Source organism: Tribolium castaneum, chromosome 9 (assembly GCF_031307605.1).
Source record: "Tribolium castaneum strain GA2 chromosome 9, icTriCast1.1, whole genome shotgun sequence".
Classification (NCBI taxonomy): Eukaryota; Metazoa; Arthropoda; class Insecta; order Coleoptera; family Tenebrionidae; genus Tribolium; species Tribolium castaneum.
Genome location: NC_087402.1, coordinates 3,547,067 through 3,565,757, shown reverse-complemented (window position 1 = coordinate 3,565,757; position 18,691 = coordinate 3,547,067). Strand labels below are relative to the sequence as shown.

The 18,691-nt window shown below is 38.2% G+C and overlaps 4 protein-coding genes and 1 long non-coding RNA gene across 10 annotated transcripts; 4 read left to right on the top strand and 1 right to left on the bottom strand.

The window, feature by feature from the left end:
* The first annotated feature begins 2,972 nt into the window (after nt 1-2,972).
* p (pink) lies at nt 2,973-5,737 on the top strand. Its single transcript, XM_970354.4, has 5 exons — nt 2,973-3,163; nt 3,212-3,322; nt 3,371-3,601; nt 3,648-5,423; nt 5,472-5,737. The coding sequence occupies exons 1-5, from the start codon at nt 3,077-3,079 to the stop codon at nt 5,703-5,705; spliced, it is 2,439 nt and encodes an 812-aa protein (XP_975447.1). The 5' UTR covers nt 2,973-3,076; the 3' UTR covers nt 5,706-5,737.
* Nucleotides 5,738-5,931: 194 nt separating this feature from the next.
* On the top strand, nt 5,932-8,982 carry LOC664340 (uncharacterized). The gene is made up of 5 exons (XM_970349.4): nt 5,932-6,281; nt 6,334-6,980; nt 7,351-8,216; nt 8,260-8,399; nt 8,450-8,982. Exons 1-5 carry the CDS (start codon nt 6,121-6,123, stop codon nt 8,487-8,489), a joined length of 1,854 nt encoding a protein of 617 aa, XP_975442.1. The 5' UTR covers nt 5,932-6,120; the 3' UTR covers nt 8,490-8,982.
* Nucleotides 8,771-11,482, bottom strand: LOC135267081 (uncharacterized). The gene is made up of 3 exons (XR_010335348.1): nt 10,987-11,482; nt 10,435-10,872; nt 8,771-10,385 (listed from the first exon to the last, which is right to left on the bottom strand). It is a non-coding gene; the product is annotated as an uncharacterized LOC135267081 (long non-coding RNA).
* LOC664336 (uncharacterized protein) lies at nt 9,101-10,430 on the top strand. Its single transcript, XM_970345.4, has 6 exons — nt 9,101-9,242; nt 9,291-9,467; nt 9,516-9,670; nt 9,717-9,945; nt 9,992-10,125; nt 10,172-10,430. The coding sequence occupies exons 1-6, from the start codon at nt 9,207-9,209 to the stop codon at nt 10,392-10,394; spliced, it is 954 nt and encodes a 317-aa protein (XP_975438.1). The 5' UTR covers nt 9,101-9,206; the 3' UTR covers nt 10,395-10,430.
* Nucleotides 10,702-18,682, top strand: Synd (Syndapin). Of its 6 annotated transcripts, none has more exons than XM_064358766.1 (10): nt 10,702-10,843; nt 16,227-16,605; nt 16,657-16,845; nt 16,904-16,915; nt 17,067-17,293; nt 17,380-17,500; nt 17,567-17,671; nt 17,753-17,904; nt 18,002-18,153; nt 18,201-18,682. In XM_064358766.1, exons 2-10 carry the CDS (start codon nt 16,243-16,245, stop codon nt 18,311-18,313), a joined length of 1,434 nt encoding a protein of 477 aa, XP_064214836.1. In that variant the 5' UTR covers nt 10,702-10,843; nt 16,227-16,242; the 3' UTR covers nt 18,314-18,682. The 6 variants fall into 6 exon arrangements, with proteins under 6 accessions (XP_064214836.1, XP_008191942.1, XP_064214838.1 ...); XM_064358764.1 differs by lacking the exon at nt 10,702-10,843 and adding an exon at nt 14,781-14,936; XM_064358767.1 differs by lacking the exon at nt 10,702-10,843 and adding an exon at nt 16,019-16,158.
* Nucleotides 18,683-18,691: the final 9 nt, after the last annotated feature.

Here is an 18,691-nt window from a genome sequence, read left to right as displayed (position 1 = left end):
TAAATAAATAAATACGACACAACAATAAAATGGACGTACCTGTGTTTCGCTTCCACGTTGGCTACCGTTTGTAGCATAAAAAATAATAATAATAAAAAAGAAACCAAAAAAAATGTTTCTTTGCATTAAATTTTGAGCAAGCCACTTTCATTCATTGAAATTAAAGACAAAATTATTACGTGGCAATAAATTGTTTGAGTGTTTGATTTTATTAATAGTTACTGAATTTAAAATGAGTCACTCAAACTATGACTTTTCAACACCGTATTTAGAGCCGGTGTATACGACATTGTAATTGCAATTAAATTTTATGAAATTATTGGTTTGTGAAATAAATAAATAAATACGACACAACAATAAAATGGACGTACCTGTGTTTCGCTTCCACGTTGGCTACCGTTTGTAGCATAAAAAATAATAATAATAAAAAAGAAACCAAAAAAAATGTTTCTTTGCATTAAATTTTGAGCAAGCCACTTTCATTCATTGAAATTAAAGACAAAATTATTACGTGGCAATAAATTGTTTGAGTGTTTGATTTTATTAATAGTTACTGAATTTAAAATGAGTCACTCAAACTGACTTTTCAACACCGTATTTAGAGCCGGTGTATACGACATTGTAATTGCAATTAAATTTTATGAAATTATTGGTTTGTGAAATAAATAAATAAATACGACACAACAATAAAATGGACGTACCTGTGTTTCGCTTCCACGTTGGCTACCGTTTGTAGCATAAAAAATTATAATAATAAAAAATAAACCAAAAAAAAAATGTTTCTTTGCATTAAATTTTGAGCAAGCCATTTTCATTCATTGAAATTAAAGACAAAATTACGTGGCAGTAAATTATTTGAGTGTTTTATTTTATTTATAGTTTCTGTATTTAAAATGTGTCACTCAAAATATCACTTTTCAACACCGCATTTAAAGATTTTTATTGCATTTAAGTTTTATGAAATTATTGGTTTGTGAAATAAATAAATACGACACAGCAATAAAATACACCTACCTTCATATCGCTTCCACGTTGGCTACCGTTTGTAGCATTAAAAAAAATTAAAAACAACACCAATAAAAATCTTTATTTGCATGAAAATTACAACAAGCGACATAATTTTACGGCTGCAAAAAACAATCAACAATGTTATATTTAAGGATTGCTCTAATTGGTCAAATTAGTCAATAACTAATTTGTCCGGCAAGAACCACGTGGAGGTTTAGAGCATTCTTGCCAGGAAAAAAGGATATAAGGATGAGGTAAACAATGATTATTAGAAAATAAAAAGGGAATAAAGGAATTATTGGTTTGTGAAATGAAAAAATAGTACACAAAAATCAAAGCTTTTTCACTTGGCGTTAAATAAATGCTCTTACCTTTTGTACTGCATCTGCTACCATTTGTAGCAAAACCTAAAAAATAAATTAAAAACACAACCAACAAAAAAATTAATTTGTAGGAAAGTTACAACAAGCGACTTTAATAAATATTATACAGAATAAAGGATACACAATACGGTATAATATATGGCACACAAGCTATTAAATCAACACATCACAAGATAAAACGCAAAAAAATGCACCTACCTTCATATGGCTTCTGCGTTGGCTACTGTTTGTAGCAAGACATTTAAAAAATTAAAACAACACCAATAAAAATCTTTATTTGCATGAAAGTTACAACAAGCAACGTTTGTCAATATTAAACATAATAAAAAATTCACAATACGTTTGAAATTATTGGTTTGTGAAATAAATAAATACGACACAGCAATAAAATACACCTACCTTCATATCGCTTCCACGTTGGCTACCGTTTGTAGCATTAAAAAAAATAATATTAAAAATGAAACCAAAAAAAAAATGTTTATTTGCATTAAATTTTGATCAAGCCACTTTCATTCATTGAAATTAAAGACAAAATTATTACGTGGCAATAAATTATTTGAGTGTTTGATAATAATTTTATTTACTGTATTTAAAATGTGTCACTCAAACGCGATCACTAGTCACCGAATTGAAAATTTAAACCGGAAAATTTAGATTTGCTTGAGCACACGTCCGTTCGCGACAACGGCAAGTAACAAACTGAATAAATTGAACGAAACCGCACAATACACAATAATTTAAATAAACCGACTCACCTCGCTTCGCCTCGCCTCCCGCTCCCGCTCCCGATCTGACCCGTGCCACTGCTCGCTGTCGACTGAACCGCCCTCGCCGCCTGCGCCGCACACCTAACCTCGGATGTGACGTCATCACACGTCTAAAACAAGTCATCACCAGAAACATTCACTGGCCAAATCCGTCAAATTTAGAAACATTCATACACAGAATTATTCAAAATAGAACAGTATTGACCTAGAAAAATTAATCATGACAAATGTATTTGTCTATAAACGTCTAAAATTATAAAAGTTTCGCATGCAGTTAATGGAAAAATAAAAATGCATGTTTATATTTAAACAGAAACTGGCAATGTGAAATTTAGTGCGAAAATTAGTGGTATCGCAATGCCACAACTTGCCACAAATTGTTTGGTTTATATTGTTGAAAATTGGTAGGTTCGAAAAGTAGGGTTATGTTATCACCTGGAAATATCAAAATTTACACTTTGTCTCCATTTCTGCCCTTTCAGAGCGTTATGAAATGATATTTAGGACAGAAATATCTACCTTGCGTCAAATATTTCAGCGCTTTTGCCATCTAGGGACAAAAGTTTCCAGAAAATCCCACACAATATTGTAATTATTAATGTAAATCCTAAATTAGATGAATTCATCCATGAACGAACAATTATTTTAATTTTGATGATATATGCTTAAAAAGAGACTATTGTAATATAATAAATTACCAATTTTCATAAAATTAAAATATCCAAATTTTTGGGGCCATCTCTATCACAGTAGCAAAATCTTTAGAGCTAGGGCAAAAGAAATACTGATTATTATTGATTAATGATAATGATTATTCTTTTCATTTTCAACTTACAATTTAAACCATTAATCATAACCTCAATCTTACCCATCATGACTTTTCTCTAGTTCTATTAAACCTGCCTGAATAGTGCAATAATGACCGAAAAGTACACTTTAATCGAACATCCCAGTACTTTAAACAGCATAATCCGCAACACATTTCAATCGACACACCGAATAAAAGTAATTAGAGGTTAGAAAAATTGCCCCCTTTTAGAACCCTGTTTCCAGTTCACAGCGTTTGATGTTTCCAACAAATACGTCATTTTCGGCGTTAATAGCGGTGGTATTTACATTTTCAGTCGTGAATCTTGCCAGTTCGTCAAATTAATCCCTAGTACCGTAAGAAATAACTGCACTTATTGCCCCCAAAACAGCGATTTATTGTAGCATGGCCCCGCAAACTTACTTTCTATTTCCCCAAATGAGAAAAACCTCGCGATTGCTGTCTCAACAGGGCTTGTGGTCGTCCTCGAGGGCTTTACCGAGACAGAATTCCAACAACAAATTTTCACTGAACATGAAGACAACCACATAACTGCCATGACATGGAACGGAAACGATCTATACTGCGGTGACAACACTGGCCGGGTTTCTGTCGTAGCCCTCCGAAATTTTTTGGTAAAACTTTTTCAAATATCGTCAGTGAAAAATAAATGAATTTCAGACAATGTTTCAAACTCCGGTTGCTTGTCTCATGCACTTAGACTCTCAGATCGTGCAATTGGACACCTACTCTAAGTTTCTCCTAGTCTCCACGCAAACCCGTTCGTTGTTATGTGACACCGAGTCCGAAAAGTACCGACAAATCGGTAAAAAAATGCGCGATGGTTGTTTTGGCGCCTGTTTCCTCACTGCGGGGAATCCCCACAAAAACAACGACAGCAATGCACGTACCAGAGGCCTTTTTGAAATTTCAGGCGACTCAGAACAACTATCAGCCCCCTCACACGACGATAAAGTCAAAATTTATTGCGCTAGGCCGGGGGTGAGGCTCTGGCAGGCTGATTTTGAAGCCAATGTTGTCGTAACTCACCAGTTTAGGCCGGCTTTGGGGCTAAGTCACAGCAAAGTTGTACAATGGGACGACTCAGACCGACTCAAATTGAAAACTCTCTCCCCTCAAACCGGGGAATTTAATTTCGGGAAAATTTACAATTTTTTGCACCGATTCGTTTTGACTTTTCGGGACGATGGTTTTTACATTTTCGAGCCGTCCTCGAGCACTTTACACTGGAGTGCCCACACGAGTGTAAAAGACGTGAAAATTGTTGATTCGTTCTTGTATGTTTGGCATAGCGATTTGGAAGTTAGCGTTTTGTCGTTGTTATCCATTGAGGAATTGGTTTTGAGGAGTTTAATGAGGAAAAAGTATAAATTGTGTGCGGAAATTTGCTTGGAGTTTTACGACGACGTCCAATCGTTAATTGAAACGTCGAAAAAGATTCACTTAATTTCGATTTTAGAAACAAAGTTAGATGACTCAGAAGTGTTACTTAAGTTAGAACCGATTTTCACACGCTTGAAAGACTGTGCGGTAACACCGACTCTAGAGAGATATAAAAACGGAATTGTTACAGTCAATGCCTTACCGGTTTTACCAGAGTCGGTTGAAAATTTTGAAAAAGACACCAAAAAACAAGAAAACAGTATTTTGACAGAGCAATTTAGGGTTAGTAGGTTTAATAAGAATATAGAAACGAACGATTTTACTCAATTAATGAAGACTTTAAATTCGAACGAACTTTACGACGTTTTGCGAGAATTCGAGTCACAAAACGAAAGTTGTGCCGATTGGTGCAAGGAAATATTTTTGAAACATTTAAAAATCATCTCTGAGTTTAAATCAGAGGCTTTAGATTACGCACACCAGGCCTTTTTCTCCTTTAACATGAACATGAATTTTATTTGTAATTGTGGTTTTCCGCTACCTCAAGCGCACGAATTGCGCCCAAAGTTTTACGAAATTGGGACTCAACTAATGGAAAAGACCGATAATTACGAAGATTATCTCAAAAGTGTCCCATACATGTACAAAAACGTTTTGGAAAAAATCAACGATTCGCAAGAAATTCATTCCAAACTGCCCCTCATAATTCAGTTTAGTGACCCCGAAATAATTGATACTCACTCGAGTAAACTGACTTATGATCTTTGGGACGAGTCAATTCGTTGTTTACTCAAATTAAAGTCCGGTCAGTGCCTTAATTGTGGTGCTAAAATCGACGTTAGGGCCACTTTTGACTGGACTGATTTTGCAACAAAAATAGTCGATTCGATAAAGGCAAACAACGCCCTTAAGCTGTTCAAACGTTACGCTCATTTATTACCTAAGGGGGGATTAAAGCCGGTTTTTTATCAGTATTGCATTTTTTCGTCCGCTTCAAATACAACAAGCGGCATTTTTAGGAAGACTTTAGATAACGAAAATGTCTGTAAGCAGGTCGGTTTTTCCGCTCGTTTTCCAATGATGTAATTTGATTATTTTTAGTTTGAGACGTCCGTAGGAGGATATCTACGTAAGAAATATTTGTGTGGTAGCGATTTATACGACCCACCCAATCGCAAATCAATGCTGGATTTAATAAATTGTGATCACTGCCAATTGCCTTTAAAAATTCCAATGCTTGAAGAAACTACGAAACTGACCTGTGGACATAACTACCATCAAACGTGTCTTTTATACAACAAGAGTCAGTGTCCTAAATGTGATCCACTTTTGTAGTTTTTACAGCCTAATAAATTTTAAAAACAGGATTGGCGCGTTTATTTGAATTCTTAGTGATTTGGTACACTTGGCAATTCAAGTGTTTTTGCTCCCAGAATTAATAATTTAGGTGTCACGGGACACAGACAGTACCCTTATGAGAAGTCCATTCAACATTTTTTCGTCGTAAGCCCTTAATTGGTAATTAGGGCTCCAAATTCGCATTTTTCCGAATTGGTTACTTTTACGTTGCGGTTGGCAACTCACGGAAAAGTGTCATGGCAGTACAAATGTTAAAGTAACAGTAATCTTTGTGTTCCTGCAATTAATTTGAGCCTTATTTAGAAAGTTAGTGTTTGTTTGATAATGCGTGAGTTCGTCCAAAATCAAATCGTTTAAAAAAAATCCAAAGTGAGTGTGTGTGCCCGCAACGATGATGGAATTATCACTCGAAGTGCCAGACGATATCGTCCTAAACACCTATCGAAAACAAAAAGCGGACACGTTGTGTCCCCCATCCGTTTCTTGCCAATTGCCTGAAGATAACGACATCATCGACTCGTCCAAACTGTGTTTCAAAGACGACGAAAATTGGTAATGTCAACAATGAGTCACTAGCCCCTTTCACAGCCCCCTTTGGCCGCAGGTTGTGCGAATGCTCAAGTAGTTCACCCACCGACCTGCACTACTGGCTCTACCTCCCCAGCGAGGAGGCGTTGCCTCGCGAATCCAAACTCAAAAATATTGACACTCGGACGTTCACACGCCCGAAAAAACGCTTCACACGACCAAGTATCGAAAAATACAATGAGGAGTTATACGGAAGCGACCTAAAAGAGCTAACTGACAGCGGTATCCAGTTAAATGGGTGTTCGCAGGACGAAACGCCAACGAAACCACTGCACTTTGACTTGGGACAAGCCTCTACTAGCGTTTATTTTGAAAATATTTTGGCGAACGCCCCCATGCTCGATTCGTTCCAAAACATGTCGCCGCCTAGTCTTGTTAATTCAATGTGTTCCTCCACTTTCGCCAATTTGATGGAGAATAGCTTTATTAAAAACGACCCGGTTTTGAGGGAGATTAGGGATACGGACTTCACCGGATCGATACTGCAACAGGAGACTGAACCCATGTTTCAGTCCATCACCGAGAGCTGTAGTAGTCTGAATTCGGATATTCCCGAAAATTTTCTCAAGAAGGTTTCGTTCGTTGAGAAAGATCTGGCCGAAGCTGAGGATGAGGACACGATTGTCTTGAATTCGACTTTTGCCAAAGAGGATTTAAGGGATCGTATGTGCCTTATTTTGTCTAATAACACCGTCCAACAGCAAAATCCTTCTTTAGATAAATATTTTTTTTGTCATCAGATAAAATTTGTTGGATGGTGTTTGTAGTATAACTTGGGAGATGAAACGAGATGCAGAATTGCAGGTATTTTTAAATAAAGCATACGATAAAATTTCTGCATTTAATTTATTTCTTACTATTGAAAATGTAATGCTCTATCTGCCTGTATTTTTTTGTTTGCCTTGTGGTAACCGTTATAATAATACATTTTTTTTTATTTATTGCTCTCTGCCGACGTTATTTGTACGTTGTTTCATATCCTAAGTTTTAGATATCCGTAGTTTGTAGTCAAAAACAATAATTTATTTTGTAGAAACTGTAACAGTGAATGATGTGGACAGTGAAGACAGTTTAGAAGAAGCGAAACCAACAAATAACGAAACCTATAACACATATCAAAGCGTACCTAGGAGCACAAATCGACTCAGTAGCCCAGTATTAAACCACACTTTCCAGCGCCGAAAAATCACGAAACCCTCACCCGTAAAACGCGATTTAAATTCGACAATAACACTAGATTCCGCAAAAAACACATCACACGACGAAAAAACATTTGAAAACATCAAACGCTTATTAGAGAAAAGAGGCTCACCTTCACTTGACCTAAACCGTCTCAGTTACCTCGCCGATAAAAACGAACAAATGAACACTACATTCATCAATGAATCCCCGAAACGTAACTCATTCGGTTCAACCGATTCTGGCGAAAATTTGGACTTTATGAGCCTTTCCTCCGGAAGTAGCAAAAGCTCAAAACTGCGGAGCACCGACGGTTTGAACAAAATCGTCGATGTCCAAATCATGTCAACACCTAAAGCAATGTCAACGCGAACTCTGTGGCAAAACCACGAAATTTCACCAATCAGAGACCGCAATTCCGACCCGGAACTGTCTTCCAACGAACCACCGAACGCTATCAGAAAACAAAGAAGCGTCGGCCACTTAGCCCAGAAATTACCCAATCCGAAGAGTGTCAACACTTTGACGAAAAATCCAATTCGGGCTTCGCAGCCGAACTTGAACGAAACGCGGTCGTTGCAAAAACCCACAAATTTAAAATCGATGGGGCATGCCCTGAAAGGGTCGTATACGAGTCTCAAACCGACCAATCCGAATTTACCGGTGGCTCCGCTTCCTTTGGATACCACCGTGACGATGAAAAATCCGACTGTTGTTCAGGTGAGTTGATTTTGTGATTGGTGACGTGTTAAGGGGGTTGTAGGTGTCGCCGGTGCCAAGGGAAGTCCCCAAAAGTCAAGATGCTCAATTCGCTAAACCCCAGCCCCCCAGGAGTGGGTTGCCAAGGCCGGTTACGGGGATTCCCCGGCCGGTTTCGAGGATTCCCGCGCCCAAAAGTCTAAGGTGAGTTTTGGGGGATTTCCCGAGGACATATGAGTTTTTTTTGTTTTCAGGCCTTTCTCCAAGTCGGCAGGGTATCAGGGGAGGAACTAAATGTACATAATATCAAGTGTTTAGTGCCTTATTTGTAACAAGAAATCTTATTTTATTGTTGTTTAAGTTTTGTTAAATGCAATATAGGTTTGTAACTAAGTAAATCAACTGTATTTCGAACCACATGACAAAACAAACTGACTGATTAATAACAAATTTATAAATATGTATATTTGCATGAATTTAGAATCTTTGTCGAAGCTTTTGTAATGTGATTGAATTTCTATATTGTATAAACTATTTTGATAAAAGAATGTGTGATACAAATTTGTGTACTCTAATTGTGTTTATATCCATAAGTGCCTTTTACGTCATATTTATTTCATTCATAAGTTAAACGGTTTGTTGTTATTGCGTTGTAATAATCTCGTAACCACTTTTTATGGTTAATAATCACTTTAATATCGTTTAGTCATATTTTGAAAGTGATTTATCCTACTAATGTGTCTTTTACCTTTTGTTATTTTTTTTACTAATAAAAAACGTGACATAATTTGCATTTTTTTTATGTGAATCACATATTTTTTTTAAATATACGCATGCATCGTCCGGTGTCCCGAACGCGATCGACTGACTCGTATTATGTCACTTGTCAAAAAAATGACATAACCTGAAAGCCGCGTCATTGTATTATAAATAATAAATGTTTTTAATATTTTTCTATGGAATTAAATAAATTTGCTAGTCAAATAAGTTAAGGTTTAAGTATACTACGCAATGGATTTGCACAAACCGGTGAATATTGCGAATAAGGTATCGAAAATGACTGTCCGAATTCCTTATCTAATAATTGGATTATAGTCGGTCGAGGAATTAACACCTGAGGAAAAATGGAGGCTAGAGCATCAGAAATTACACGAGCAACACAAAGGCCACGAAAAAATGCACGCGGAGATGGTCCTTATCCTAATTCTAACACTAGTAGTAGCGCAAGTAGTTTTAATTGAATGGAAAAAACGGCATTCCCGCTCGTATCTTGTACAAAACGCCACGTATTGAAAACCCCAACTAACGCCCAATTTTCAGTTAGTAACGCTCCTCGGAATGTGGATAATTCCCTTAATTCTCTGCCTGCACAATAGGTGGTGGCGTTTCATCTTCATTTGGCTGCTCTTTTCCTGTGTCACGAGTCTAATCGTGTGGAAAGCGATGCAAAAACCCATCACGGGGACCACCCCACGGTAACCCCGCCCCGGCACGCGCCCCCAACTAAACCGCCTTTTTCAGACTAGTCTATAAGTGGTTTCTTTTTATCTATAAGCTAAGCTACGTTCTGGGTATCTTGGGCTACTTTATCATGATGGCGACTTTTTTCGGTCTCAATCTAGTTTTTAACGCCAAAGCCAACTCTTGGATGGATTGCGCTTTGCTGTTAATTTTCTACGGCTTGTACTACGGCGTTTTGGGGCGCGACATTTCCGAAATATGCGCCGATAAAATGGCTTCGCATGTTGGGGTAAATAAAGCGCACTTTTTCGCCCGTTCCTAATCACCCATTACAGTATTACACTAATCAAGGCATGCCGACGCGAAATTTAGACCCCTCGGTGTGTGCCGTTTGCGGAAATAAATTACTAGTCAGCGAGAATGAAGAGGGGGTCATTGAAAACACCTACAAACTGACCTGTGACCACGTGTAAGCCCCACCTTGAAACAAACGCCCCCTTGACTTGGTCTTACAGGTTTCATGAATTTTGCATACGGGGGTGGTGCATCGTAGGCAAGAAACAGACGTGTCCTTACTGCAAGGAAAAAGTTGACTTGAAAAAAATGTTCTGCAACCCATGGGAGAAACCACACGTGCTTTATGGGCAGCTGCTGGACTGGATTAGGTGGCTGGTGGCGTGGCAACCCATGATCCTTTTCCTGGTGCAGGGGATTAACTGGGTCCTGGGGCTAGAATAAGGGTTTAAGCAATTAAACATTGTTTTAAAAGCAAAATTACTTTTTTATTCCTTGGACCACTAATCTTAAACAAAGGGTGCCACGAAAAACTGACATTTCGTTAATTGGGGGCAAGAAGCACCTGAAAAAAATTAAAATAATAACGTCGTTTATTTTACTTCGTTTTAAAGTAAAATTTAGTGTTTTTAGCGCGGAAGCGACCCAAAATTGCAGATTTGCCGTGTTCGGTGGCGCCGCGGCGGCAGGTTCGGCAACTAAAAGAATTGAAGTGGAAATAGTTTAGTGACATTAGTGGCCGTTTAGAAGTCGGTTGTGTGGTGAATTTGTAATTTTTATTTGTCCCAAGCGTTTAATGTTTGGGAGAGGTTGAGGCAGTTCCCGTGTGCATGTTTTAGCCCCAGCTCGCGGTCCGGATACGTTCTTTTGTTTTTCTCATCAACCTGATCCAGGTGAGTCCGAACCGATGACGTTATATCCACTGAAAGCCACCTTCCATATTCATTACAATTAAAAACGTGTGTGAATTCGTGTCCATAAATCCGGTTATGTGAAGTAAACGCCTACTCTTAGGGTAGGTAAGTGAACTAACTACCTGTGAAGGCCGCTCGGGCACCTGTAGGAGTCGGAACTGGGGTCCTCTGTCCGGGGACATGAAATTCTTACGACCGGTACTCGCCCCATTATTTACATGCCGAGACCGCTTTCTCGTTTTCTGATATAAGTCCAGTCGATATCTCCGGTTTGGTGGGACGCTAGTCTTCGATCTGTTGGGCTTTTATTAGAACGTTTTGTCAATTGTTGAACACTCGACACAATCAATTTGCATAAACGCAACACTACGGCTATTCAGTATTTTTCGGACCGGATTTCCGTCAATACCAACCCAGCAAAAAAGTACGGGTTTTCAAAGAAACGGCCAAAAGGCGCCGAATGGGTGAGTCGTGCGATTATTTTTTAACTAAGAGGATCGATACCATACACGGTGATCGATAACAACGCTTATTATGTTACAAGAATGACTCGATGAAGATTAAAAGATAGGCAGCGGTTTCCAGACTCGAATATCGGTATCAAAACAAAACGATACTTTTATTATCTAACTGTTCCAACTTTTTTGTAGGTGTTATCTACAGTTGGTCACAGTGACTCACAACTGCATAAAAATTATAAATAAATAATGGATAAATGCGTGAGAATCTTGAAGAGTTTGTTTACGATGATATGCAAATCATTCACGATAAGTTTTGTAAATACATAATTAGTTTAATTACAAGATATTCACCAACTTGAAACCGAACTCATCATTTTAGCCATTCATTCATTACCTACTGCTATTTTGTCGTACTGTAGCGAAGTTGTTTAAAAAATGTGGATTTTTTCAGAGCTAACTGAAACTGGTTAATAGGTGACAATGTTAAATAAGTAGGAAATTAATGTGTGTTCCCGTTTAAAACTTTAATTTATACCACAACGGACGAAAAAAATGTACATAAAATTTCTGGCGTTTCATTAGAATTCACTGCAAATCACAAAAAAGGAATCAAACCGGCATCGGCAACCAAGTACTCAATATTAACGAAAAATCATATCTTTGAATGTTGAGGTTACCCTTTAAAAGTAACTTCACATACCTACTAAAAATTTTCGTGCCAGGTTGCATTATTCCTGATATTAGAAGATGATTTATTATTATTTAATAATCAATATCTTGGTGGATGTTAATTAAAATAACGCGTAAATTAATTTTGTGTTATCATAAAATCAATGAAAAGTATGGAAGGAATTTATTAGTGGCCCTAATTGCGAAACGAGACGTTATCTATTGTTTAGTTAATTTTTATAAGAATTGTTTTCCTCACCCAAATAAACGCAAAAACAAAGAAAAAGTTATGAAATTATTTTTGACCTGTATCGAACATGTTTGTGTTTTTATTATTAATCTTAAAAATGTGGATGTAAAACTACACAAAAACTGTATAGACTCAACATTGTTTTATTTCTTTGAAAAATAAAGTAACAATGAATAATTTTCGTTTCATTTCAATCTAAGGTAAAACGTATGCACAAAGTGATTTATTTATATCCTTGATGGAGTTAATTAAAAATGTGGGAATCCATAAATAACGCAAATCAGATCATAATTAAACTGGTGGCACAGTAGCCGAAGTTTTAATAAATATAAATTTTGGAGTACTTTTCAAGTTCTTTATTGCTCCACAAAAGGACAATAAATCGTAATCAAGCCAGGACATGTGTGTGCCAAATGCGACAATAGTTGCCTGTATCTCGTTACCTACTTTCCTCACAGTCCATTTTTAATTGATGCTTCGGAACGGGATGCAAATGATTGATTACGAGACGACTAATAAAAGAAATAGAATGGAAATCGAGCGGAAAATACGAAAATAATAAAATTAAGCGCGCGCGAAAGAGAACGAGAAATGCTGGCAAAAAATTGTAGCTTCAATTACGGAAACAAATTAAAAGTTTTGTTCTTTTACTCTAATTAAAATTGTTGGTCGGTGGAAAAGTTCGATCGGCACGTACCCCACTAATCGCTAATTAAACGGATTTGCATGGGACGACCCGACATGGAGTAAACATGACTCAATGCAAATCAAGCAAGGAGGTAAATGGGACGAGAACCGTTCTGATAACGATAACGTTTTGAATTTGTCACCAAGCACTTTTTCTGGAATATGTCCAATAATTACTTGAAACAGTTCCTCTTCCCGCTGACAATCGATTTAAATGCATCGATGTCACGGTCGCGCGAAATTATTGTCGACAAGATGTCTCATAACTGCACCGCATTCTTCGCGTATGAGAGCATCTCATGGTCGCGTTTCCTCGATTCGAAAAGCTCTTCCACCTAGGGGTCAACCTCTCAACCGTAAAAATGCAATCAGGCGAGAGTTTACTCAAAAAATATTTCTATAAATAGGTGTGGCCGCTTTATCACTTTAATCTCTCAATTTTGAAGCGATTGATTAAGATTGATGATGTATGTGCTATTAAAAGCAAAAATTATTATTAACGGTGCAGATAAGATGAGAAGTATTTTAATTATTGCATTATGAATATGAATTGTGGTATTTGCGATAAGATAATCAGGATATGTGCAACGGCAGTAAAAAACTGTTTACTTGTCCCAATTGGTAGAGAAATATTCAACTCGTAATTGCATACAATAAACAAGTAAGAGTCATTATCGACGGATTTACGTCCGATTTCAATTAACAAAGTGTGAAGAAAATTCGGTTTTCGCGATCGTTGCTGGTCTTAACTTTGATTAAGATCAAGACGCTGAAGGCAACGACCTCTAAATTATACTGCTCTTTAATTGGTTACAATGGTCTAGCGAGTTTATAACTGATAATGCATTTGCGAATGCATTAGCATGCAAGACTTGGCGGAATTAAAATTGTTGCGGCCTTGACTTAAGCAATGGCGCTAAGTCATACTTAAACGTCACAACCGAACGTAAAAGTTTCATTTTCACGCATTTTATGGTTTTATTCCTCTTTATCTTATTTGTTTGGAGATTTATTCATTTAATCAAACTGTTTGTTTGATTTAGCGGCGTATTGACCTAGACATTCCGTTTATTTTTTCTCCCAAGTTTTATTTAATTGTTTCTAATTGATCGCAGTTTTTGTAAACAATGCGTTTCCGTCTTTTCGATCGCCTCATCGAGGTTTCCTTGCATCAGCTCCTGCCGATTGTTCTGTTTCATTTTCATTTTCTCACGATTTAAAACTGAAACCAATTTTGAATAAATCGTGCGAAATTTCATGAGGCTCTGTTTAAGTGCGTAATGTAAGAGGAGAACCATTTTGTGGCGTCATGAGATCAGATAAAGAAACGTAAAGTATCTACTAATTATTATAATTTTTTAGTAACGTTTTGATTATTGAGAAGTTTATAAAAAAGCAGGTTGATTTTGTGCACTTGTGTTCAGCGTTTCCACTGTCTCATTTTTCCATGAGGCCTTTAATTAATTTCGTCCATTTCCCATAACCCTTAACAAATAATTCACCACGTCATTACCCCAACGACGTCCACGTGTAACTGACCTAAATCTTGGTTTTCGAGCAATCGATCGAAAAAACTAACCTATCGTCAATAAAATCTCCATTTCGCACGCTCTAACACACCGTGCAATTATCCCACACCAAACAATCTGGCGCGTTCGCACACACCGATAAAATAATAAGACGACGGTCCATATTTCGCAAGCTGTGTTTTCCGAGTCACCAAACCATCTCCTCGCCGATGTTTGCGTTGTCGTTATCAAGGCAACAACAGCGTCACGCGACGAGCCGCCAATGGAACAAACCGAAGCCCCAAAACGCACATATCGGTCATTAAGCCGTCGTCGCCTTGACTCAGTTCCGTCGTGGACGTCGCGACGCCCAACCTCTTCACAGGTGTTTAGCCATAACCCAAGAATGCGGTCCGTCCGGAATACCATCATTGGAATTTTTTGTTGAATCGGGACACCCACCACACCACCATCATGGACTGCTGCTTCACCATCAGGTGGGATAGCGGCCCGATAATAATTAAATCTGTTTGGGATTTGGAGCGAGAAGTGTGTGAATAAAATTTTCGAATTTTTGTACTTTAACGGGGTCGATACGCGTGTGATTGCGATGGTCAGCCCGTAATTGGATTATTAAAGAGAGGAAAAAATTGACGACGTGAAGGAAACGGGACGGCAAATCGACGTGATCATTAGGATTTTTTACTGGCTGATTTTATTGCAAAAATAACTATTTGACACGAAGTAGATGGAAAATGTGTTTATTTTTCTCGAGTTTAATGGTCATACCGGCATTTTAGATCTCGCAGCTTGGGGTCACTATACCCACAAGTGACGAAGCGTAATAATACCACAAAAAACACAGATGAAGTTTAGAAATCTTATTTAGCGCCTTTTCGACATGCAAATAATGATTTTTTAAGCATTTTGTAGAGATTTTTGACCTCTAGACAAAGTTCTATGAATCGTACAAAATTCAAGGTTGGATAAACTTTTTTCAGCTTTCATAAATGTTTGAGCGACATGGAAATGTTTTTTTGACTAAATATGGGACTTATCAAGAACCTTGGCTTCATGTAGGATAATTAAATGAATGGGAACAAAACTTTATTATCTCACAAGTAATTTGTGTAAATATTATACGTACCCGTGGAAAAAATAGCATTTTAATAAATAATTAATAATTGACTGACTCGTACATTTTTAGTGAGAGTTAAAAACGCTCTATAAATATATTACAGACTAATCGTATTTATAGACACGTTAGAAAAGTAAATCAATTAAAACGGTTTAAAACTCACTCGAATTTACTGCGTTCGCAAAAACTGTGTTTGGCGTTACACTTTATTTACTGAACTAAGAACTTTGAAAAAGAGAATAGTCAACATTTTCTTCATTTTTTGTATTTATCGACTGGAAATGAGTCGCTCGTCCAAAATCCAAATTTCTGAAACAGTCAGTCAGCGTGAGCTCACGTAATCTGGCTCCCATATCAGCGATTTAAAGTCCGATTACACAAAATCCAGCAAACAATTTCTATGTCACGGAAAACGCTATCAACTTAATTATCACGAATGCCATTCAATTTCCCCACTTGACAACGTAATTACCGCACGCCCCTGTCCGAAACCGTGTGGACAAACGCGCTAACTGTGCCCGTTTAGAAAGATTTTCAGTGGAAATAAATGTTTGCAAATATAGTAAAATAATTTTCCGAAGGTAAACAAGTTTAATGCATTATGACTAATGGCCGGTCCCCTCTTAAACTAGTAAAAATTCCGTTCCAGGCGCGGAGGCCGAACCATGTCGCATCACAGCGATGACAACATGCTGATCGCGACCAGCGACTCCTTCTGGGAACCGGGCAACTATAAGAAAACCACCAAGAGGATCGAAGACGGGTACAAGCTGTGCACCGAACTGATGACCTTAGTGAACGAACGCGCAGAGATCGAAAAGGCGTACGCGAAGAGCCTGAAGACGTGGTCGAAGAAGTGGAACGACTCCATCGAAAAGGGGCCCGAGTACGGGACGACGGAAGCCGCCTGGAAGGGGGTCCTGGTCGAGGCCGACAGACGATGCGATCTCCATACGAAAATCAGGGACAATCTCACCAACGATGTGATAAATAAAATTAAAGTGTGGCAGAAAGATGCATATCATAAAGTAAGTCGGTGAAGCGACCACAGGGTGAATCTAATTAAATTCGTTTTTAAGTCGATGATGAATATTAAAGAGAAGAAAGACATGGACGATGCGTTCAAAAAAGCGCAGAAACCATGGGCGAAGTTGCTGCAAAAGGTCGAAAAGGCCAAGAGTGATTATCACACGGCGTGCAAGACGGAAAAGTCGGCGGCCAATCAGGAGAGGAATGCGGCCGGCGATAGCTCCTTTTCGGCCGACCAGGTGAGCGATTTTTACAATTATTCTGGCAGTTTAGCACTTAATCTTGTTTTTGCACAAGCGACAGACTATGGTAAGTTGCACTTTTAACTATAAATTAACAAGTCACACTCAGTTTCCGTCCGCTTTTCGCAAGATCCGTGATTTTGCTGTAAATGCGTTGATAATTTTCCAGTCACACGACGTTTTTTCTGGCAAGCACTAATGAGTTTGCCGTTCTGCAGGTGAAAAAGATGCAAGACCGCGTGCAGAAGTCGAAGGAAGAGGTGCAAAAGTGCAAGGAAAAGTACGAGCTGGCCCTGCAAGAGATCAACCAATACAATCCGAAATACATGGAAGATATGACCGTAGTGTTCGACAAATGCCAAGAAATGGAAGCTCAAAGGTTGAATTTTATCAAAGGGACGCTTTTCGACATCCACAAATACCTAAACGTTTCCCAAGACCCGACGTAAGTGAAAATGACGTGTCGTAACACCCGATAACAACAAATAGATAAAACAGTGGTTGCGTAATGCTAAAGTCCGTTTCACACAGGTTGCAACAAATCTACGAGGAGTTGTACCATACGATTAACAACGCCGACTATGAGAAGGACCTGAAATGGTGGTCGAACAACCACGGGGTGAACATGGCAATGAATTGGCCGCAGTTCGAGGTACGCCCCCAACTAACCCACTTGCATGAGTTTCTGTTTGTTTACGTGTTTGGTGTTTTTGATTAGGATTATACCGAGGAATTCCGCGATATACACAAGGGCAAGTCGAAGGATTCGGCCACGTCCGGCATCACGCTAATAAACCAGAGGCCCGTCGGGGAAGACTTGCATGTAGGCTGCTTATCTTTTATTTTTTGCATGACTTTCCGCGTTTTGCTCACACAAAAACTGATTTTTCCCGTTTTGCGATAGGAATATTCCAGCAATAATAAAGCATTGAAAGCTAAAACTACCGTGACGGCTGTCAAAGTCAACAATACGCCGCCGGTGCAGAAGAAGGACGTCGTCAAACCGGCGACGGTTGAAAAGGTCGAGAGCCCTGCGAATCGAGCGTCGACCATAACGTACGATTTCAGCGCAGTTAACAAAAATTTTGAGAAATTATTTTCTCAAGACTTTTGTTAAACAAGTTGTTGCGAGTGAGTGACGGGGTGGTTGCAGGAACGGCTCGAGTACAAAAGACGCGAACCCCTTCGATGAGGAGGAGTGGGACGAGAGTGATGCCCTTGTGGACAATGGGGAGCCGGGGGTTCCGGTCAAGGCGTTGTACGACTATGAGGGGGCAGAGAACGACGAACTGAGTTTCAAGACAGGTAAAATGCCAAGTTTTAACCGACTGGTAGTGATTGTGTTAAAACAGGTGACGTATTTGAGAAACTGGAAGATGAAGACGAGCAAGGGTGGTGTAAGGGGCGCAAAGACGGACGAGTGGGGCTGTACCCAGCCAATTATGTTGAAGTGGTGCCACATTGATACGTGTCAAATGTTAATTGTTGTTATTTTTTGAAATATATAGAGCTATTGCTCGTTATGAAATATAAGTTTTTGTTGACTGGCATAGGTATTGCCTTACAGTATTGTACAAACTGATGGGAAAAACAGATTATAATTTATGATATTATCAAGCATTTTTTCAGTTTGGTTGTAACATTTTTAGAGGTATTATAACGTAATAGCGCTAGGCCTACTCATTACATTAATGTATATACATTTGATTAAATCAGAACACTTCCAGTGGGTACATATGATCATTTAGTTTAGGTATCTGTAAATTATTACCTAGAATAGAGTGATTATAAATTGTATATAACGTAACAGTAATAAATTATAATCTATTTTAAAGCGACTTCT